Source organism: Haliotis asinina, chromosome 7, assembly GCF_037392515.1.
Source record: "Haliotis asinina isolate JCU_RB_2024 chromosome 7, JCU_Hal_asi_v2, whole genome shotgun sequence".
In the NCBI taxonomy this organism is placed as follows: Eukaryota; Metazoa; Mollusca; class Gastropoda; order Lepetellida; family Haliotidae; genus Haliotis; species Haliotis asinina.
The window spans coordinates 60,263,740-60,288,973 of NC_090286.1; the positions used below are offsets into that span (position 1 = coordinate 60,263,740).

The 25,234-nt window shown below is 38.7% G+C and overlaps 1 protein-coding gene across 4 annotated transcripts in view; it reads right to left on the reverse strand.

Annotated features, from left to right (window-relative positions):
• LOC137290806 (sodium-coupled monocarboxylate transporter 2-like) overlaps positions 1 to 25,234 on the reverse strand; it is a 121,118-nt gene that overhangs the window by 16,246 nt on the left and 79,638 nt on the right. For all 4 annotated transcript variants that reach the window (XM_067821942.1, XM_067821941.1, XM_067821939.1 and 1 more), the window contains exons 5-7: positions 24,009 to 24,076; positions 23,002 to 23,082; positions 15,969 to 16,039 (exon numbers count right to left, since the gene is read on the reverse strand). In XM_067821942.1, coding sequence (XP_067678043.1) covers positions 15,969 to 16,039; positions 23,002 to 23,082; positions 24,009 to 24,076 — 220 coding nt within the window. The remainder of the gene's footprint in view (positions 1 to 15,968; positions 16,040 to 23,001; positions 23,083 to 24,008; positions 24,077 to 25,234) is intronic.

Below are 25,234 nucleotides of genomic sequence, written 5' to 3' on the forward strand. Positions count from 1 at the left end.
AACACCTGTAACCCTTTCTGATGTTCCTCCATCATCCAGATGGAATTTTATGAAGGTTTATATGAAACTCTCTGTGCTGACAAACTTAAACCTGAACTTTTCACTGATGTTGCTGACGCTATAAAGTGTTTTACTGATGAGGTGAAAAACGTAGCCAATGAGTGTATCCCTAAGTCCTCTGCAACTCCACACATTAGAAAACCGTGGTTCAACGATGATTGCAAACAGGCTAGGAAGGCTGGGAAAAAAGCTGAACATTATTTCCGCCGCACTCCTATGGTCCACAATTTGAACAAATATAACATTCTCAATGCTAAAGCTCGGCGTACTTTCAAGCAAGGTAAACGCCATTCTTGGCGAATGTACTTATCAGAGATCAATGCACGTACACCGATATCAAAGGTACGGAACATGATTCAGAAAATCAAGGGTAAGGGCACTAAATCCTGCATTCAACACCTTTTAGGTGGGGATCAGCTATTGACTAACAAATCAGATATTGCAAATAAACGTGGTGAAACCCTAGCCAAACACTCTTCTTCTTCAAATTAAGTACCTGAATTCCAAATATATAAAAAACGGCAAAAAAAGAAAGCTATAAATTTCAGTTCAAATAATGATGAATATTATAAAGAAATATTCAGTCTCTATTTATGAGCTCCATACTGCTCTTGAACAAGCTCGTGATATTGCCACAGGAGCTAATCATATACATTATCAACTCCTGAAATTCTTACCCGAATCCTGTTTAGAAACCCTTTTATATATATTTGATGACATTTGGACTTCGGGAAGATATTCAGTGTGGTTTTCGTAAAAACAGAAGTACCATTGATCACTTAGTGCGTTTAGAATCATTTGTCAAAACGCTATAATTAATAAAACAACATGCAGTGTCTATCTTTTTAGACTTAGAAAAGGTCTATGACACTACATGGAAATATGGCATTTTAAAAGATTTACATGACTTGGATTGCGAGGCCGATTGTCTCAATTTATTTCCAACTTTTTAAATGACACACAATTTCAAGTCCGAGTGGGGTCTACCCTGTCTGATCATTATAATCAGGATCATGGTGTCCCACAAGGTAATTACCTTTACAGTATGTAACAAAATTATATTCCAAGAGTCAAACCCCGCATTTAACTGTGTCTTTAAACCTCTGTATGAGGATTTGTATAACAAGAAGTCTTCCCTTGTTCTGCCTGTTGGACTAAGAATGAAACCTTTCCTTTCTGCTCCTGGCACAGCGCTAGACAACACAGCTCATTCCCGTTTGATTTCTTCTCCTCCCTGGTAGTTGGTGAGGCCACAAGTGGACATTACACTGACTAAATTTAAAAATATTACAATACGTCTAAATCTTTTCATGTGGTAACAGCAGTCGTAGAATTATAATAAGTTTTGTCTTTCCAAGCTTATTTGATGCAGACTGTTTATCTAGTCTACATCCTACTTAGTACCCGTGAACGGCCATCTCCTCGTAGTGGGTGCTGGGTAACGATGAGAGCCGTTCACCCCGTTGTGAAACCGGGGGGATATTTGGTCCACCAACCTGTTTGTCGTGGTTTGCGGCCCTGTGTCGGTGGAGGAAGGGATGCTGGGGGTCGAGGGCAATAGGGGCCTACCTAATACACCACTTTGGCCCTGACGTCACCTTGACGGGTGGTTGAATGGGCCCGGTTCAACCAATCGGCTGGTCATGCCAAGCCCTGTGCATGGATAATAATTATATTTATCATTGCACAAATATTATTTTTGGTGTAATTTTGGTCTTGGCTTTATTGTCTAAATATCGAGACCTTTGACAAGACTCCTTTAAAATTACCTCCCTTTGTAATTTCAAAAGGTATCTTTGGCATTGCAGGTGAGGTGAAAGATATCAAACGCTTGCGATCAGGTTTGCAACTGATTGAATGTAGCAGAAAACAAGCTACCAACCTGTTATCAACTGATATTTGTGTTCTGCCCACAGAACAGTGAGACCAAATAAAGGTATAGTTCGAGACCGTGAGCATCTTCTAGCAGACATGACTGAGCTCGATATAGTGTCCGAGATCTTAGGAGTATCTTTCGTCAAACGTTTCACAACACGGAAAAATAATGAGACTGTCCAAACCAATACATATCTGTTTTCATTTTCAGCTCCAAGTCAATCAAATCAGGTTACAGCAATCTGGATGTTGACAAATATTCAAAATCCTCTGCGCTGCTTTAAGTGTCAAAAGTACGGACATGGTGTTAATACTTGCACATTGTCTTTTACATGTGCTCACTGTGCTGAGAATACACATGTATCCTAAGATTGTGACAGTATTCACTAAAGAGGTGCAAACTGTTCAGGAAATCATTCATCCTTTTCTAAAGAATGTCCCATTTGGAAAAAGGCAAATCCAAATTAACAAAATCGAATTTTTCAGGAACGTCAGCAAGAAAGATTGTACAATCTACTGAGCACACTGAAACATACGCCTCTGTCACAAAAAAATCTGAAGCCTTATCAAAAGGAACAACTACGCCAGTACTAACTTCGTCAAGCTCATCTCAGACTGACCTGACATGGGTGAATTCAGATATTCCTCAGTCTATCTCTCCTGATGTTCCTGAGTCCATCTCAGAACAGTCTACTCAGACAGATGCAGCTCAGTCTACACAAAAGATCGTATCTCCTTCGACTACAACTACTTCACAGTCTGATAGAAACGATAAACAAATTGTAAAATCGAAATTCAAGACAAGGCCAGAAACTTCGATATCAAATCGAGCACCAAAGGGGTCAGATAATAAAATCAAACTGTTTAACAAGTTTGGATCACTTGAGGAAATGGATGTATCTGATCACATCCATCCCCGGGCACATAGCTTGTCGCCCTCAAAGAAAGTGCGGGGTAGATCCCCAAGCAACCCACCCAAACGATAATGTCTTCCAGGAATATAGTACAGTGGAACTGTAGAGGACTAAAGGCACAAATTTTAATGAGTTACATCTTTTAGTTCAAGACCTGGCACCATCAGCATTTCGTCTGCAGGAAAGTCATTTGAAGCAGACAGACAATTTTAATCTACGTCTGTTCGATGCATATCACTCTTTCTCACCTCCAGGTGACAAGGCCACAGGCGGATGATCAATCCTAGTTAAGCAAAATGTTATTCATAGCCAGCTAACACTTAAAACTAATCTTCAAGCCGTTGCAATGAGACTCGCTCTTCATATTGCATTTACAATATGTTCGCTGGATATTCCGCCTTCTTTCACACTTAACCTGTCTGATCTTCAAGCTCCGGGTGATAGGGCCACTGGTGGATCATCAATCCTTGTTAAGCAAAATGTTATTCACAGCCCAGTAAGACTAAAAGCTAACCTTCAAGCCAAGTTAAGCAAAATGTTATTCATAGCCAGCTAACACTTAAAACTAATCTTCAAGCCGTTGCAATGAGACTCGCTCTTCATATTGCCTTTACAATATGCTCGCTGTATATTCCGCCTTCTTCCATAGTTCATTTGGTTGATCTTCAAGCTCTCTATGATCAACTTCCAAAACTCTGCATTATAATGGGTGATGTTAATGGCAATAATCCACTCTGGGATGGTACAAATACTAACACTAAGGGAAAAACACTGGAAGATTTTATTTCCAATAATGATATGTGTATATACAATGATGGTTCGAGCACTTATTTGCATCCTGCAACTGGTACCTACTCTTCTCTGGATTTATCTCTTGCAGACTCTGCAGCACTCAATGAGTTTGAATGGTCAGTCCACAATGACCCCTGTGGAAGTGATCACTTTCCAACGATACCATCAGAAATATTTCCAACTGATTTGCTATCTTACACAAGATGGAATTTTTCCAAAGCAGATTGGTCCTTATTTCAGACTTTATGCACATCCAAACTACGATCCGAATGTTTCTTGGTTATGGCTGATCCTATTCACGTGTTTTCTGAAATTCTGAACGTTTTAACTGAAATTGCTGATGAGTGCATACCAAGGTCCTCTACAGCTCCACATGTAGGGAAGCCATGGTTTAATGCAGACTGCAAAAATCCTAGAAAAGCAGAGAAATATTTTCATCACCCGACTGTCCACAATTTCAACAAATTTAAAATATGAAATGCGAAGCCACGTCGTACCTTCAAGCAAAGCAAACGGCAATCTTGGAAAAAATATATTTCCAAAATAAATTCACACACGCCTATGTCTAAGGTGTGGAACATGATCTTTCATGTAATATGATCTTAAAGACGGTGATAATTTAATAACTGACACATCTAAAATTGCAAATAAAACTGGTGAAACTCTTGCCAAAAACTCATCATCAGCAAATTATGTTCCTGAGGTATCAGAAACAGCAGGAAAAAACAAAACTTAATTTCGATTCAAATTTAAGATTGTAACGAAGTGTTTCCACTATATGAGCTATATACATCTCTTGAGCAAGCTCGTGACAATGCAGTGGGTGATGACAACATACATTATCAGTTACTGAAACACTTGCCTGAACCATGTCTTATGGCACTTTTAGATATATTTGACCAAATATGGACGTCGGGGGAATTTCCTCCTTCTTGGCGTAATGTCATTGTAGTCCCAATACCAAAACCTGCCCGGGATCATATGGGTCCCTCGAATTATAGGCTGATATCTCCCACTAGCTGTGTGGCACCCGTGAAGAGCCACCTCCTCGTGGTGGGTGCTGGGTAACGCTAAGTGCTCTTCTCCCGTGTGGACCCGGGACAGAATGTGTCCACAGCACCCCATTGCTGGCCTGTTTGCCGTGGGTTGCGCCCCTGTGTCGGTGGAGGAGGGGATCCTGGTGGCTGAGGGCATGGGAAAATGAATACCCTAACTTCACCTAGACGGATGATAGAATGGGCCCGATTCTATAAATCGGCCGGTCGCACCGAGCCCTGTGGTATGTAATTTTGTTATATCTTGACTCGGTACCTTCATTCTGAATACTCAGAACGTTCATGAATTTGTTTTATGTTCTTGTCTAGAGCTTATTCCCAGAAGGCGGTGGCTCATGGGGCAATCTGGTTCATCCTTTGGATTAACTGGAGTATATCATTTCTGTAACCCTTTGGTGTCAGTTTGCTGGAACTCCGCTTACGCATGACATCGCCGTTGTAGGCGCTCCATGGTGGGCAAGGGAACAGATTTGATGAAGCATTCTACTATTCATTATGAGTTAGCAAAATTAAAAAAAAAAAACCCGGCAACTTTCAGAATCTGATTCTGAGCTTGACTCTGATGAAGATGACGATGTGACGAAATTGTTCTATTCTGAAAGTGATATTTGGCCACGCTTTCTTGTTTTAGAAGCATAGGGTGAACGAAGCCTTGCTTCCTATTCCACATTTATGTTAGAAAAGGGCCTACAAGATAAAGATGGTGAGTGGAAGAATGTTTCCAAATTACGGTCTGGGGGTCAGGAAGTCACAGGCCATTAATCTCATGACGTCAACCAAACTAGCTGACATTCCAGTTACATGTTCAGCACACAAGACACTTAACTTTTCCAAAGGACTAATCCGTGACAGAGACTGAAGTCTCGCTGACATATCTGTATCTCACCTCAGAAGTCAAGGTGTCATTGAGGCAAAAAGATTCACATACCGTAACGATGACCGTGTATTCAAGCCCAATACATATCTTTTGACTTTTGACAACCCAGTTCTGCCTCTTTCTATTAAGGTTCGATGTTTCTCCATGACTATAGATCTCTTTATCCCACGTCCTACTCATTGTTTTAACTGTCAGAAGTTCGGCCATGGGCAAAATTCTTGTAGGAATAAGCTAGCTTGCTTGAGATGAGGAGAACCTTAACATGATGGAAAAACATGTACCAACACCATCAAGTGTTTAAATTGCAAAGGAGACCGTATGGCATCTTGTAAAGACTGCCCTCTATGGAAATATGAGGCCACTGTGCAGAGATTAAAAAGTGAAAAACGACTCAGTTACTCTGATGCCAGAACACAAGTCAGACTTCTTGCAACTGTTTCAGAAAGTCTATCATATGCTTCAGTAACTAATAAGGTCACGGTGTCTATACCCTGTCAGACAGATCTTTCATGGGTACATTCCGACCATCCCAGATCCCTTTCAGATCAATTATAAAATACAGCAAGTTCCAAACCGGTCACAGATCCATCACCAAAACGGAAAGGAACATCTACACAGACAGACTCAAATCAAATCAAATGATCCAAATCTACCAAAGTGGATACAAAGAAAAAAACAGATTCAGTCTGACAGATTGCCAAAAGCACTCAAATATACAGTGCAGTTTCATAATAAATATGGATTGCTCGAAGATATGGATACTGAAGTATCCACCCGTGTGAGCGCTGGTGGCCATTCAAATGGTCACTCACCCAAAAAGAAAGGTAGAGCAGTATCTCCCGTTACTGCTCCTTAGATACATATCCCTCCATGAGCCATTTAGCTAATCTAGTACAATGGAATTGTAGAGGACGTAAACGTAACTTTTATGAACTACACTTGTTAGTGCAATACTTTAAACCGTCAGCAGTAAGTCTCCAAGAAACGTATCTCAAACATACTTATACATTTGATTTAAGGCAATACACTTGTTATCGCTCTTTTTCTCCTCCAGAGGTTCAACGATATTAGTTAAACGTAACATCATTCACAGCGATGTTCATTTGAATACCAATCTCCAAGCCGTAGCTATTAGTCTCAGCCTGCACATTGCGTTTACTCTGTGCTCTTTGTACATTCCACCTTCATCTGTTCTCCGACAAACTGATCTCCAAAGTCTCCATGATCAGTTACCAAAGCCCTGTATCATCATGGGCGATTTGGACGGGCACAGCCCTCTATGGGGAAGTACAAGCACAAACCATAACGATCAGATTATTTAGGATTTTATATCTAATAATAGCTTGTGTGTTTTTAATGACGAATCAAACACTATCTACATCCTGGAACAGGAACCTATTCTGCACTTGATTTGTCCTTCGCTGATTCGAATGTTTACAACGAATTTGACTGGTCTGTTCATGATGACCTTTACGGAAGTGACCACTTCCCAACTGTCCAAAAAGCTATCAAACCTGATGATGATCCCCCTTTATCACGGTGGAATTTTAATAAGGCCAATTGGCCTTTATGTGAAATGCTGTGTATGGAAAACTTAATACCGGAAAACTTTATGAATGTATCAGATCCGATAGAGTTGTTTTCAGCTGAGTTAAATGAAATCGCTGACCAATCAATTCCTAAGTCCTCTGCAATTCCTCACCTTCGTAAACTATGGTTCAACAATGAATGTAAACAAGCAAGAAAGTGAACATCCCACCGTTCACAACTTAAATAATGTTAAAATTACGAGTGCCAAGGCACGACGAACTTATAAACAAAACAAGCGCCAGTCTTGGAGGAAATATGTTTCCAACATTAATTCGCGCACACCCATGTCTAAGGAGTGCAATATGGTCCAATGAATAAAAAGCAAAGGTTCTAACTCCTCTGTTAAACATCTTAAAGATGGTAATAAATTTATAACTGGTAAGGGCGATATTGCCAATAAAATTGGTGAAACTCTTTTCAGAAATTCGTCATCATCAAATTATATACCTGAATTTCAGAAATATAAAAATCGAAAAGAAAAGCAAAGAATTAATTTTGACTTCAATAACGCTGAAAATTATAATGAGGTATTTTCATTACATGCGCTACATACTGCTCTCGAGCAAGTTCATGATACTGCAGCTGGTGATGACAACAATCATTTTCAGTTACTGAAACATTTGCCTGAGACATGTCTTTTGACACTTTTGGAAATATTTGACGGTATTTGGATTTCAGGAAATTGTCCTCAATCGTCCCACAATGCCATTGTAATCCCCATTCCAAAGCCTGGCCGGGATCATACAGATCCCTCAAATTACCGCCCTATATCGTTAACAGTTGCGTTTGTAAAACCATGGAACGAATGGTAAACAATAGATTAGTCTGGTATTTGGAAACGAATAATCTTATCACAGATATTCAATGTGGTTTCCGGAAAAACCGAAGTACTATTGATCATTTAGTACGATGAGAACCCTATGGAAGTATTTTGTCTGTAACACTCTTTAGTATCAGGATAAACAGTTTATCCGAGATTTTAAAAGATTTAATCAATGGATCACTTTTTGTGGATGATTTTAATATTTCTTGTCGTGGAAAAAATATGCTTACTATTGAACGGCAACTTCAATTGTGCTTAAACAAAATAAACAAATAGTGTCTAGAAAACGGCTTTAAAGTTTCTAAATCGAAAAACAATTGTATACATTTCTGTAGAAAATACAAGATCCGCATAAAGATCCAGAATTGTTTTTAAATAGCATTCCCATCAAAGTCAAGGAGGCAAAGTTCTTGGGTCTGATTTTCATCGACTCACATTTAACCTTTCTCCCCCATATCAAATCCCTAAAAATAAATGCCTGAAGGCGCTGGATTTATTAAACGTCGTTGCTAATTCAAAATGGGGAGGTGATCAAGCTACCCTCCTCCACCTATATAGATCACTTGTCCGCTCAAATCTTGACGATGGTTCCATCGTGTATGGCCGATCTTGCAGCTAAGGCAGCACTCAACAATCTGTGACACCACTTTGTATTCCTTATTCTGACTACAAAGCTAGCATTAGAGCTTACACCCGTGATCTGATGCAGAGGAAGTGGGACACCCAAGTAGGTATACATAACATAAACCATACATGTATATTGGTTACACCTACTTGGGTTGTCAGTCCAGACTTGAAGAGGTTATTTTACGACGATGTCGCATTGGCTACAGAAGATATACACCTAAATATTTGCTTAATGGTGAGGATCCTCCGTTTTGTATCCCTTATGATGAAAGAATCACAGTCAAGCATTTCCTGCTTTACTGTGTCGAGTATTCCATCACAAGGGATCAATATTTTAAATCACGAACTATGAAGGATCTTTTTAGCAATATTAGTCCTCATTTAATTATTTCATTTTTAAAGGAATTAGATTTGTTAATTTAATTGTAAATAGATAAATATTTTATTATTGGAAGTTTAAATTAGTATCTCAAATCGTTACTGGCTGTGCACTCAAAGGGGGTTGAAGTACTGTAAAATAATTGTCCTCCTGAGAGGGTACGTAAGTCCCAAAACATTTGAAGCAAATTTAAGTTTTCCAGGTTTTTAATCGTAGAATAAGTGTTCTTTTACTGTGTGGCTAGGTTTGTCTAAATTGCTAACAGCTGAAGGGATGATGTGAATCCAACTAGGGTCCATGCAGGAAACAAATGTACTGTAAGTCCCCATGGTCCTCAGTCTGGTGATATTTATTATTGGAAGTTTAAATTAGTATCTCAAATCGTTACTGGCTGTGCACTCAAAGGGGGTTGAAGTACTGTAAAATAATTGTCCTCCTGAGAGGGTACGTAAGTCCCAAAACATTTGAAGCAAATTTAAGTTTTCCAGGTTTTTAATCGTAGAATAAGTGTTCTTTTACTGTGTGGCTAGGTTTGTCTAAATTGCTAACAGCTGAAGGGATGATGTGAATCCAACTAGGGTCCATGCAGGAAACAAATGTACTGTAAGTCCCCATGGTCCTCAGTCTGGTGATCTACCTTGAGTTGTTGGCAACCTATGGCTCATTTTTATATTGTACTGTCCTCTATAGATACAATGTTTTAGGTCTGATCACTAATGTTTACTCTGTGATATTCTAGTTAGTTTTACTGTCCTTCGTTGATAGGTTTTTACGATATATGTGCTATTAATGTATTTGTATTTTAACAATTAATCGTTCTCGTCACGATATGGCTTCAATATTGCCGATGTGACGTTAAATATTAAGTCACTCACTCTCACTAGCTATGTCTGTAAAACCATTGAACGTATGGTGATCAACAGATTAACAGTATTTTGTCTCTCACTTTATTATTAAAATCCAATTCATGTATCCAAGGTTTTAAATGATTCAATTGATGGATCACTTTTTATGGATAATTTTCACATTTCTTGTCGCGGTTTCAATATCCATACTATTGAACGGCAACTACAGTTGTGTTTAAATAAAACAAACAAAGTGTGTCTTGAAGATGGCTTTACATTTTCTAAGTCCAAAACTAATTGTATACACTTTTGTAGAAAATATAAGCCACATAATGATCCTGAACTATCTTTAAATGGCACTCCAATCAAAGTTGAAAAGGAGCCCAAGTCCTTGGGTTTAATTTTCGATTCTCATTTAATCTTCTTACACCCACTTAACATTTCTTCCTCATATTAATTCCTTAAAGCTAAACGCCTTAAGGCACTACATGTGTTGAAAGTTGTTTCCAACTCAAAGTGGGGAGGGGATCAAACTACCCTCTTACACTTATATCGATCACTGGTCCGTTCGAAACTCGATTATGGCTCCATCGTATATGGTGGAGCCTGCAAAAGCAAACCTTAAATTTCCTGTCCACCATCACAGTCTAAGACTTCGTCTTGGGTCTTTTAGAACTTCTCCTGTTGACAGTCAATACGTTGAGGCCGATGAATCATCTCTTACACAACGTCGTATGAAATTGTCTTTACAATACATTACTAAATTATATTCCAATGAATCTAACCCCGCCTATAACTGTGTGTTCAATCCAATTTATGATGATTTGTATAACAAAACGTCTTCTCTTGTTCCGCCTCTAGGGCACAGAATTAAACCATTCATTTCTTCTGCCGGTAATGAGTTGGAAAGTATATCGCCTTCCAGTCTTCTTTCTTCTCCTCCTTGGCAGTTGGTTAGGTCACAAGCTGACCTAACATTAACTACATTTAAAAAATCAGAAACAAATGACTTACAATATAAACAAGAATATCATCAATTAAAAAACAAATACAACAATTACAAATCCTTATTCCAAGGACGGTGGCGCAGTAACTTGTGCCACTGTCATTGGATCTAGGACAATATATACTAGAATATCAGACAACCGCTAATTTTATTTGCAGAGGCTAAGGCCATATTAACAGCTCTTAAATATATTCAAAGACACTCTAAACATAAGCAATATATAATCTATTCAGACTCTCTTACTTGCCTTCAGGCTGTTAAATATCTTTCTTGTAAACATCCACTTTTAATAGAAATTATTGAATTATATAATGATGTTGGTACTGGCCAATGCGACATCGTCTTTTGTTGGTTACCCAGCCACGTTGGCATCTCTGGGAACACAATGGCCGACCTTGCTGCTAAAGGAGCACTCGAGTCTGTAACACCAGTACTTATTCCCTACACTGATTTTAAAGCTACCATTAGATCTCACTTCCGTGATCTGATGCAGAAGAGGTGTGACACTCAAGTAGGTATCAATAAATTACATGAACCAAAACCTTACATTGGTTACACCTACTTGTCAGTCCAAGCTTGGAGAGGTCATCCTGCGACGATGTCGTATTGGCCACATGAGATATACAACATGAATATTTGCTTAAAGGTGAAGATCCTCCGTTTTGTATCCCTTGTGATGAAAGAATCACAGTCAAGCATGTTTTGCTCGACTGTGTTGAATATTCCATCACAAGGAATAACTATTTTAATTCCCGAACAATGAAGGATCTTTTTAATAACACAAGTTCTCATTCATTTAACATTTTCAAAAGAATTAGATTTATTAACCGAATTGTAAGTAGGTAAATAGATAATATGTTAATTGTGTGGATTCTGGAATATATTATAGTTCTAAAATACCCTATATATTCCTCGGTCTTACGTAAATATTTCTGAGTTTATAAAGTAGAACTAAACGACCCAGTTTGAATATTTTACTCCAAAACGAGAATACTGAACGCTGTATCTGTTATTGGCGACCTTAATTTTCCAAGTTATAAGATAATTAGCATTCTGTGTTAAGCTTTAACATTACATGTATGGTCCGTTCCATACTTGATGAGCGTTATGCACTAGTCGTTAAGACTACATGTCCAGAGAGAAAAGTAAAGATTACTCTATGATAAGACACTCGCAGAGAAAACTGTTAGATAACTTTGGTCATTTCTGCATTCTCAAGTCTTTGAAGCTACGCTGGTAATCTCGAAATTCAGATAGGCAACAGTGTAGATTAGCAACATTTGCGAGTATTGTTTAAGGATTAGTCAGTTGAACGTGCGTCCACATCACGAACTCTGAGAGCATCGGTGGTATATATAACGGTCTTTATTCGGGGTACTTCACCGAAATGCACCGAATAAAGGCTGACCACTAACTGATGCTTCTCCTGGTTATTTTGAAGGTAAGCCATGTTCATTTCATTCAATGTATGTTCCTAAATTATGTTCATGTTTACTGTTTCTCTTTTCGTTCCATACTGTTGGTTTAAACGACATATTGTCACTTAAAGTATGCAGTATGGGCTAAGTACACAAGAGAATATTTAGTTCGGTAAGACCATGTAGCACCACCCTAAATATTTAGTCTACGTCAAAATAGCTTAGAGTATAATTCTGTAACGTCGGGCATTATCTAACTTTAGTAAATCACATTTACATATTATCGGGCTCGTGGAAGCAGAGAGATCCTTGTGGACGGCTTGTATATTTTATTGCGTGTTTGCAATCAAACGTATACCAGTGAATGTGCTTCTAAATAATTATTGTGTGCGTTTCGTTCAAATGTATTACATGAGATAACTATACTGTACACGCAAAGCTAGGGAGCGTGCATAAATCTTGTTTCATTTTGCTGCTCAATATTGCTGCGTTTTCAGTATTGTTAAGCTCTAATTATGTATACGTTGAACACTTTCAATAAGCTGCTATTGTTCGACATATGATCTTCAGTATCTCACCATAGTCTAGATGTAAAGATATGGTCATATGATTCAACTAGCACACTGACGTGTATGTTATTTGTGTGTTCTTATTACTCCCTTCAAGTTGTGTTCTTTTGGGAAGTATTATTTACGACCTCCACAAACGGAAGATCATTTTAGTAATTGATGACACATGTACTATGTGTCTTACGTGGCTGGACAACCAGCAAGAGGCGATGTCGAATTGGCCAGTAGCAAGGTCATTATATAATTCAATAATTTCTATTAAAAGTGGATGTTTACATGATACGTGTTTAATCGCCCGAAGGCATGAACGAGAGTCTGAATAGATCATATATTGCTTTCGTTTAGGGTGTCTTTGAATATATTTAAGAGCCGTCAATATGGCGTTAGCCTCTGCAGTAAAATAGAGCTGTTATCTGGTAATCTAGAGAATATTAGACTGGATCCAGTGACAGTGACACAAGCAACTACACCACCGTCCTTGGACCCATCTGTAAATAAGGATTTGTAATTGCAATGTTTATTTTTTAATTGGTTATATTCTCGGTTATATTGTAGTTCATTCGTTTCTGATTTCTAAATGCAGTTAATGTTAGGTCAACTTGTGGCCTAACCAATTACCAAGGAGGAGAAGAAAGAAGTCGGGAAGGAGCTATATTTTCCAGCTCAATGCCGGAAGCAGCAAGAAATGGCTTAATTCTGAGACCAAGAGGCGGAACAAGGGAAGGCATTTTGTTATACAACTCCTCATATAGAGGATTAAAGACACCATTAAATACAGGATTAGACTCATTAGAAGCTAATTTTATAATGTATTGTACAGATAGTTTTATACGGCGTTGGTTGAGAGAAGGCTCATCAGCCTCGACGTATTGACTGTCGATAGGAGAAGTTCTAAAAGAACCAAGACAAAGTCATAGGCCTTGGTGGTGCACAGGATCAAGTACTTTTAGATTGCTTTGACAAGCTCCACCATATACGATGGAGCCGTAATCACGTTTAGATCGGACCAGTGATCTATATAAGTGAAGAAGGGTAGTTTGATCCCCTACCCATTTTGAATTAGAAACAATCTTTAATAAATGGAGTGCCTTCAGGCATTTGGCTTTAAGGGATTTAATATGCGGCAAAAAGGTCCAATGTGAATCGAAAATAAGGCCCAAGAACTTGGCCTCCTTGGCCAGTTTGATTGGGGTACCACTTAGAAATAGTTCTGGGTCTTTATGAGGTTTGTATTTACGACAGAAGTGTAGAAAATTATATAGAAAATTTGAAGCCATTTTCAAGACACCATTTATCTAGTTTATTTAAACACAACTGTAGTTGCCTTTCAATAGTATGCATAATTTTTCTCAAACAGAACAAACGACAATCTTGGCAAAATTATGTATCCAAAGTAAATTCTCGGACACCCATGTCCAAGGTATGGAACATGGTACAGAAAATTAAAGGTAAAGGTACTAAATCTAGTGTCCATCATCTTAAACATGAAGATCGATTACTAACAGATAAATTAGATATTGCTAATAAACTGGGTGAAACCCTGGCTAAACACTCGTCCTCTTCTAATTATGTGCCTAAATTCCAGCAATACCAAAAACAACAAGAAAAGAAAACTATTAACTTCAGTTCTGATAATGGGGAAGACTATAATGAACTATTTTGTATTCATGAGCTCTATACCGCACTTGATCAAGTGGCGTTTGTTCTGTTTAAAAGTACGCCGCTCTTTAGCATTTAAGATTTTAAATTTATTTAAATTATGCACCATAGGATGGCGATGGAAATGATGTTCTGCTTTATTCCTTGCCTTCCTAGCTTGTTTGCTGTCATCGTTGAACAATGGTTTTCGAATATGTGGAACGGCAGAGGAATTTGGTATACACTCATCAGCTATGGAGTTCAATTCATCAGAAAAGCATTCAACAGCATCAGGAACGTCAATAAAACGTTCAGGTTGAAGCTTTGCAGCTCACAGTGTTTCATATAAAGCCCAGTTACCCTTTTTAAAATTCCGCCTTCATGATGGAGGAACATCAGATGGAGTTACAGATTTTAGTATAGTAGGAAAATGTTCACTTCCACAGAGGTCATCGTGGACAAAAGCTGTGGAGAATCGCAATTTACCCAAGTCAAGGTAGTTTGGCAGCCTGTGGATGATTTTGTTATTTTAGAGCTAGACTCAGTTGATGTTTTAGCTATTGTTGCATCACTTTCTGGAAGATCAGATCTCTTTACCAGTTATTTGGCCTCGGAAAAAGAGATATTGTGAGTAAATTTTATTATATTGATCTCCAATTGCTCTTTCCAAATAGGACACTGTTTAGAAAATGACGAATGATCACCTGAGCAGTTGGTGCATTTTTTTAAAATCACTGTCACAATCTTCTTTTTTGTGTGTTATCTCACCACAGTGAGCACACACAACGGACAATGTGCAAGTATTTACACCGTGTCCATATTTCTGACATTTAAAACACCTTAGCGGATTGGGGATGTAAGTATCAACACTGATATTACAATATTCTGCTCTTACTGATTTTGGAATAATTGGAGAAGAGAAGTGGAAGAGATATGTGTTAGTAGGTTTTGTTTCTGAGTTTATCCGAGTTGTAAATCTTTTAACGAAACTCACCCCTTGATCTTTCATTTCTGATACGATGTCAAGTTCAGTCATATCAGCGAACAATTGATCTCTGTCTCTAACAATCCCTTTGCCCATGTTCAGAGTCCTGTGTGGAGTAACTGAAACCTGAACTCCAACAAACAGCTCAGAAGAATTATAAATAATTGATCCACCAGATTGGCCCATGAGCCACCGCTTTCTAGGCAAAATATATATTTGTTAAAGTTTTAAATCAATTGAAATCCAGTGAAGTATTTGATCAATATCTTTATCAGGATCATTTATTTAAATCAAATTTGTGTAATATCGCAATGCACATGGGCTTGACATGGCCAGCCGATTGGTTGAACCGGGCCCATTCAACCACCCGTCTAGGCGAAGTCAGGGCACAAGGATACCGAATGTGTGTGTCTGCCTAGTTTAAACATCCAGCAAGGATACATTCTAAGACTTCTGGTCAGGTCTTCACAAACCTGGGTTGGGAATCACTTAAATCTGTTTTACTTTATACTTACATGAAGGTCAGTCTGCCACTGTTGGCAACAGAATCGTGGACTGTGTGTAACCCTCCAACGTCGAGTGTTCCCTGTTGTCAAATCATAATCAATCAATGGTTTGTCTAATGAAATCCTGAGATGAGCCATAGTGGTGTCTATACACTTGAGGACATTTAATTACACATTGAAACACAGGTCACAGATAGTGAATACGCTTGCAACATCACTGTCTCTGTTCACGTTTAATCACAGAATCAAGAATATTTCAAAACTTTTTCTTCACAAACTAATAAAGCATATTTACATTTGTGTTTAATATGAAAATGATAAACCATCGTGTCATAGATATCCATATCATTTCATGTTGAATACTGGAACACAGCTTGGAACAAATGATTTCTTGGACATCAGCATGGTATGTCCAACTCTGGCGGCCACACGTTGTAAACAACGGCAACAATGCTGAATGAATGTATTTCTACAGCACCTTTGCTAAATAACAAATCTTTTGTTATCTTGAGTTGTGTCACGAACCAGTACGAATAACAAGCTACCCACAATGAATATCGACATTGCTGAAAGTGAACTACATCAGTTAGAATTTGTTCTCAATAGTTCGAGGTCGCATTGCTATTTACCATATTAATGATACCACAGGTGAACCGCAGTCAGAAGTTTGGTGATTTCGTGGGCGCATGAGCAGACTGGCACAAGCTATTGGGTATGGTGTGAAAGTGAAAGCCACCTAATCCTTTAACTATAAGGGTTAAGATGTTATGCAGAGTGAGTGTGTGAGTTAATATTTAACGTCACATCGGCAGTATTGCAGCCATCTATGTATATGATAATAACCTGTCGACGAAGGTTAGTAAAACAACCAGAATATCACAATAAGAAATACAACTAGCGTGAAAAGTTAAAACTAATATCCCTATTCAGACAATACAATATAAAAGCAGGCTATATAGATCACCAACAACTGAAGGTAGACCAACATACTAGGGCCATGGGGACTTACAGTACTTCTGCTACCTGCATGGTCCCTAGCTGGATTTACACCATCCCCTCAGCTGCTAGTGACTGTATGCAAGGTTAGCCACAAATTAAAATGACACATATTCTACGCCTAAAATAAGGAAGATCAAATTTGGCTTCAAATGTTTTGGGACTTACATACCCTCTCGGGAGGACAATAATTTTACAATGCTTTAACCCCCCTCGAGGATACAGCCACTAACACTCTAAGTTACTAATTCAAACTTCCAAGTATAAAATATTTATCTATTTACAATTCATTTAGCAAGTCTAAGTCTTTTAAAAATGCAATAATTAAATGAGCGCTAACATTATTAAACAGATCCTTCCAAGTTCGTGACTTAAAATATTTATCCCTTGTGATGGAATATTCAACACAGTCAAGCAGGACATGCTTGACTGTGATTCTTTCACCACAAGGGATACAAAACGGAGGATCTTCACCTTTTAATAGATAATCGTGAGTATACCTCGTATGGCCAATGCGACATCGTCGCATAATGACCTCCTCAAATCTGGACTGACAACCCAAGTAAGTATAACCGATGTTAGGTTTTATTTCATGTAATTTATTTATACCTACTTGGGTGTCCCGCATTTCTGCATGAGGTCACGGATATAAGATCTTATTGTAGCTTTATAATCTAAGTATGGAATAAGAAGTGGTGTCACAGATTTGTTGAGTGCCGCCTTAGCAACAAGATCGGCCATTGTGTTACCAGAAATACCAACGTGACTAGGTAACCAACAAAGGACGATGTCGCACTAACCAGTAGCAAGATCATTGTACAATTCAATAATTTCAATTAAAAGTGGATGTTTATAAGAAATATTCTTAATAGCCTGAAGGCAAGAAAAAGAGTCTGAATAGATTATGTACAGTTTATGTTTAGGATGTCTTTGTATGTATTTAAGAGCCGTTAGTATGGCGTTCTGCAGTAAAAATAGAACTATTATCTGGTAATCTAGAAGATATTGTTCTGGATCTAATGACAGTGGCACAAGCCACTGCGCCACCGTCCTTGGACCCATCTGTAAGTAAGCATTTATAATTGCTATATTTATGTTTCAATTGATGATATTCCTGTTTATACTCTAATTCATTCCTTTCTGATTTCTTAAATGTAGTTAATGTTAGGTCAACTTGTGGTCTAACCAACTGCCAAGGAGGAGAAGAAACAAGACGGAAGGGAGCTATGTTTTCCAGCTCAATGCCGGCCGAAGAAATAAATGGTTTAATCCTGTGCCCTGGAGGTGGAACAAGAGAAGACTTCTTATCGTACAAATCCTCATAAAGTGGAATGAACACACATTTAAATGCAGGGTTACATTCGATAGAGTATAATTTAGCAATGTATTGTAAAGATAATTTTATACGAGGTTGTGTAAGAAATGGTTCATTTGCCTCAATGTAAACACTGTCAATAGGTGAAGTTCTGAAGGACCCAAGACAAAGTATTAAGCCCTGATGGTGAACAGAATCAAGAAGTTTAAGGTTGCTTTTACAGGCGCCTCCATATACGATGGAGCCATAATCGAGTTTAGAACGCACGAGTGATCGATATAGATGTAAGAGGGTAGTTTGGTCCCCTCCCCACTTTGAGTTGGAAACAACTTTCAACAGATCTAGTGCCTTAAGGCATTTAGCTTTAAGATATTTAATGTGCGGTAAGAAGCTTAAATGAGAATCGAAAATTAAATCCAAGAACTTGGCCTCCTTTACAACTTTGATGGGAGTGCCATTTAAAGATAGTTCAGGGTCCTTATGCGGCTTATATTTTCTACAAAAGTGTATACAATTAGTTTTGGACTAAAATTTAAAACCGTTTTCAAGACACCATTTATTTATTTTATTTAAACATAGCTGCAATTGCCGTTCAATAGTATGCATATTTTTACCACGACAGGAGTTATTAAAATCATCCACAAAAAGTGATCCATCAATTGAATCATTTAAAACCTTGGATAAACTGTTGACTTTAATACTAAATAAAGTGACGGACAAAATACTGCCTTGAGGAACACCCTGATCCTAATTGTAATGATCAGACAGGGTTGAACCCACTCGGACTTGAAACTGCCTGTCTTATAAAAAGAGGAAAACGGCCTCTCAACCCAAAATCATGTAAAGCATGCTGTTTATTTACTATAGCATTTTAACGAAGGATTCCAAACGTACCAAATGATCAATGGTACTTCGATTTTTCCTGAAACCACACTGAATATTAGTGATCAGGTTATTGGTTTCAAGGTACCAAGTTAATCTGTTGTTCACCATACGTTCCATGGTTTTACAGACACAGCTAGTAAGAGATATCGGTCTGTAATTCGACGGATCTGTATGATCCCTGCCAGGTTTTGGTATTGGGACTACAACGGCATTACGCCATGAAGGGGGAAATTCCCCAGACGTCCATATGTGGTCAAATATATCTAAAAGTGCCATTAGACATGGTTCAGGTAAGTGTTTCAGTAGCATATAATCTATATTATCATCGCCAGTTGCAGTGTCATGTGCCTGCTCAAGAGCAGTATGTAGCTCATGTAATGAAAACACTTCATTGTAGTATTCACCGTTATTTGAGTCGAAATTTAGTTTTGTCTTTTCCTGTTGTTTCTGATATCTTTGAAATTCAGGAACATAATTTGTCGATGATGAATTTTTGGCAAGTGTTTCGCCAAGTTTATTTGCAATTTTAGGTGTATCAGTAATTAAATTGTCACCATCTTTAAGATGGTAAACAGCAGCTTTTGAACAATTGCCTTTAATTCTTGGAACCATGTACCAGACCTTAGACATTGGCGTACGTGAGTTAATTTTGGAGACATAGTTCCACCAAGATTGCCGTTTATTTTGTTTGAAAGTACGACGTGCCTTCGCATTGAGTATCTTAGATTTATTTAAATTATGGACAGTTGGGTGAAAATAATTTTCTACCTTTTTCCTCGCTTTCCTGGCTGGTCTACAATCTGTATTAAACCATGTTTTCCGTACATGTGGATTTGTAGAGAACTTTGGTATACACTCATCAGCAACTTCATTTAAAACGTCAGAAAAAAATTCAATAGACCAGTTATATGACTGAAACATTCGGGTCTTAATTTAGATGCACATAGAGTTTGAAATAATTACCAGTCTGCCTTGGCAAAATTCCATTTGGTATATGATGGAGAGTCAGATGGAGTATTTCCTGATAAGATAGTTCGAAAGTGGTCACTTCCACACAGGTCATTGTGGACTGACCAATCAAATTCATTAAGTAGATTAGAGTCTGCAAGAGACAGATCCAGAGAGGAGTAGGTGCCGGTTGCAGGGTGCAGATAAGTGCTTGAATCATCATTGTATATACACAAGTCACTATTGGCTATAAAATCTTCCAGTAATTTACCTTTAGTGTTAGTGTTTGTGCCACCCCAAATTGGATACAGGGTTTAGGAAGTTGGTCATAGAGAGCTTGAAGATCAGACTGCTGGAGTGTTGAAGAAGGCGGAATATACAAAGAACATAGTGTAAAGGTAACGTGAAGAGTAAGTCTCACTGCAACAGCTTGGAGATTTGTTGTGAGTGTTACAAGACTATGGATAACATCCTGCTTTACAAGGATTGAAGACCCTCCAGTGGCCCTATCACCCGGAGGTGAAAATATTTGTAAGAAATGAACTGACGTAAATCAAAAGTATCTGTTTCAAATAGGTTTCCTGCAGACAGAAGGCTGATGGTGCAAAATCCTGATTAGTAGCTGTAACTCAGTGAAATTGGTCCGTAACCCTCTACATTTCTACTGTACTATAGTTTTGGAACGGACTATCTTTTAGGGGGTTTGATTGGGGATCTACCCCGCACTTTTTCAGTGGGCGACAAGCTATGTGCCCTTTGATGGGTGTGTTTGGACACTTCCATGTCCTCAAGCGAACCATACTTATTATAAAGTTGAACTCGATTTTCTGATCCTTTGGATACTGTGTCACTTTGAAGTTTTTTGGGAAGATCTGGCCTTGGTTTGGGTTTACTTTCAACGACCTGTTTGACATTTCCAGTTGACTGAGATGGCGATATCTCCTGTGATGTAGATGAGTCACGATTACTCAAAGACTGGGCTGAAACTGTTGTTTGTGTGGATTGTTCTGGTGAAAAGCTCTCGGGAGTAGTACTTTTCACTCATGTCAAGTCTGTTTGGCAGGTTATTGACTTTGGACTGTTTAAGGGATGTATCTGATAGCAGTCTAGTTACTAGTTACTGATGCATACGTTTCGGTTAGTTCTGGAGATTGTACGAGTCTTTTAACGTTTGCAAAACTGATGTTTCTAGTAAACTTAATTTTGTTGATCTGCATTTGTTTGACAATGTGACAGACAATGTACAGGTGTTCATACCGTGGCCAAACTTCTGACATTTCAAACATCTGAGAGGGTTGGGAATGTATGTTTCAACACTGATATTGCAGTAACCAGCCTTTATTGATTGAGGAGCAGTTGGAGAAGAAAACGAAAAGAGATAGTATTTGTTTGACGGATTTCTGAGTTTGTACGGGTGGTAAATCGTTTGACAAATGTGACACCTTGGTCTTTCATTTCTGAGGCTATATCGAGTTCTGTCATATCAGATAACAATCGATCCCGATCTCTTACAACACCTTTACTTGTGTTAAGACTTCGGTGTGCAGAAACGGACACAGGTATACCCACAAATGACTCAGTGGGAAGGAGGTTGGATGCTTGCTGTCGTTTGTTGCAATCAATTAACAAAGCACCTGAACGTAAGCGTCTAATGTTTTTCACGTCTCCTGCAATGCCTTGAATGCCTTTAGAAACCGCAAACGATTTAATTTCAAGGGTGTTTTATCAATAGTCTCAATCACTAGAAACCGTGGCCAGTAATCAATAGATTGTGAAGGTCGCTGTTCATCATCGTTGTCGAGTGGACGTTTTGGGTTTTTTTAGGGAGTTTCATAAGCCATGGTGAATGAGTAATTTTCATCATCCGAGCTCCCCACCCACCACGGAGTATCACAAGGACAATGCTAAAAACAAGCGGATCTCCAGCTTGAAGCACCAAGGATACCCGGATGATATACTCCAGCAGAAAAATTAAAGAATTATTCCACCAGACTGGCCCATGAGCCACCACCTTCTGGGTATAAGACTCTAGGAAAATTACAATATTAATAAAGATGCACTTGAAATTCTAAAAGATCATTTGGCCAAGACTGCTGACAAAACTGTTTGAAAACCTGGAAGTATTTTGTGAAACACAGTGATACCCAGGGCTTGGCATGACCAGCCAATTGACTGAATCGGGCCCATTCAACCACCCGTCTAGGTGAAGTCAGGGCCAAAGTGGTGTGTTGAGCAATAAGAACAATGATCCTGCTCCCATGTTCTCAACCACCAGGATCCCCTCCTCCACCGACACAGGGCCGCAACCCACGAAAAACGGGTTGGTGGACCAAATATTCCCCCGGGTCCACAACGGGGGTGTCGGCGAGCTCTTAGCGTTATCCAGCACCCACCACGAGGAGGTGGCTCGCCCAGTGTGCCTGTTATGCAGACCTGACACATTCGTTCGCATTTTGCTTATTTTAATATGTTCTGAAATTGATATCGTCGTGTTTGATAGGTTGTTGTTTTAAGCGTCATGGAAGCAAATCTACTTAGTTATTGGCAGCCATTGTCATACGAACTGTTGTGAAGGCTATTCTGGGACCCAATATCTTGAAATTGCTTAATTCGAAACGCATAACAAAAAGAAAAAGGTATCTCCTTTTAACCAGTCAGAAAAAGAATTCTTCAATTTGATGGTAGAGTCGTTAGTTTACAAATAACATTCTCCTCCAAGTCAGGAATAACTGTCTCCAGAACGTACGTGCAGATAATATCCTAATTCACTGAAAATTTGCAGTGACATTTCAGGGAATCATTTGCAGTTGTAGTTCTAACCCAGTCTGTCCACAGTTCAAGCACAATAAAATGACACCCCGCTTTGGTGTAACAAACAGGTGTAGCTGTAAGTCTCACCTTTACTGCAACTGTTAGGACTCCAATGATCATAAGTATATACTGGATGACATCTGTCCATATAACAGCTCTCAGGCCACCCTAGAAACACATCACACAATACTCTGCACGCCATGTAATTCAGGAATAACAAGGGCATTTGTAATGTGCTGAATTCCTCACGGAGGGACAATGAGTATTACAAACTGAGTATTACTACCCCGGATAACCCAAGCTGCCTGTGAGGCGCAAGATTGTTAATAGTCACAGGACGTATCCCAACGGGTACCCAGTTACTGCTGATGAACAGGGGAGACTTTGAACAAGCATACTTGCCTAAACTGAAACCACAGGTATCATATGTGTTTCGCTCTGGGTCGGGACAGGTGTACTTGAAACTCTCTGGAGTCAAGCTACCAAACACGGCCACCTGTCTAATGATTCTCCCATCCCAACGTTGCTGGACTTCAGCTGACATGACCTGCGCTCTACTTACAGGGACACACGTCACCATTTTCATTAAAGTGACAAACATTGCTGCACAGCTACTCATCAACATCGACTACGTTTTGTTCATTATCTGTTGCCAAATGTAGAAATCGCAATAATGTTTGTGGATTTCAGTCATTCACCGCTGAGACTCAAACTGAGGAGCATTCAGATCTGCATACCGAATCAAATCTTTGAACGACATTTAAAAGTAGAATACATAAGAAAAGTGTTTCATACATTCCGAATGTAAATTATAAATAAAGGCGTCTAGTGATCTGTTGTTCATATTCTGTAGATCCCTTTGTTTCATAAAACCCAAACACGTTTCCTTTGAACAAATTTGCGAATCAAGGTGGCAAAAGAAAACGATTCTGGCTCAAGAACATCTTTCACTAGATAACCCAAACGTCTCCGGTGATTCTCCTCGAGCAACCTGCTATGCACTTGTAGTCAGATATTTACATAAGCGTTTATAGATTCCTAGGAACCACATTATTTTTCTCTCAGTAGTATTATGATGTAGTGAAAGAACTCACCACAGCAGTGTAGAGAACAGCCGCTACTGATGTCACCAGGACTGACCACGTCGTAGAGATGCCTGTCACTGCGGATTATAGATAAAAAAAACAAAACAGTGTTACATGCATGTTATTTTAAAGATCACAAACACTCCAGGGGGTGCAAATACATAAATCACTTACTGGCATCGTTATAAATGAAACCCCGTCGTCAAACCTACCCATTTCGTCCCAACAGTGCACAATTCTCAGCCGCGAAATTTCAACCAATCAGAGCGTCGCGTCTCCTTGACGTAATATAAAGTATAGACATGAGGGTCTATGCAGAATTCATCTACATTCCAGGGGGTAATCTATTTCGTTTACAGGTTTGTACAAACCTGATATTGCGACAGCTGTTGTGAAAATGAAAGCTATATGTTCTCACAATCTACTATCATTTAGTTTTGTTTCCTGCTCTGCCTAGTTTCCGAGTTACAACCCTTGTTTTCATAGACGATTCTGTCAAAATCACTTTGGTGTCGTTAGGTTGTAATCTGTGTTAGGTGGTATAAACATACACGTTATTTGTCGTCATTCACTAGATGCTCAGTTAATGAATTTATAACAGGTATAATTAGTGGTGATGCCACTTAGGTTACCCGACAAAGGTGCCCATTTGGCTTTTCTTGTGTCTGGATCGATTACAGGATTAACCGATAACACGCTAATTGATTTAAATGCGGATTTGTATATGCGGTAATGTTTATGTATGTACATTTACTAATCTATACTGAATACACTCTGTCGTGTCTGTGTCTGCGTAAAAACAGCGTTCTTTCAAAGGATTAACCGCCAATACATTGATTGATTGCTCATCATTGCATAGCTAAATTACTTTTTTTAAAAGAATGATGGGCATTATGCAATTAGTCGCCAGGTGAGCTATCGTGGGTGGCCAATGAGACTATAGACCAATGTACACATGTGCAAAAACCTGAAACGATACATCACTTTTTCGTATATTAGACTGTTAAGAGTCACTTGTAGATCACTTGGGAAATCTGTGGATGAATGGTATACCAAGAGTTTTTGTGGATATTGATGGATGCATTTCTCGAACAAGATAATAGAAAGATATTGCTCCTATAACTTTAATTTGTTTTACTTTTAATATTTGCATTTTGTTTTTATTACGTTGTCGTAGCATTCAACAGAATCATTGTTTTCGTCGTGTAATGATACAGACAGCATATATTAGGGCG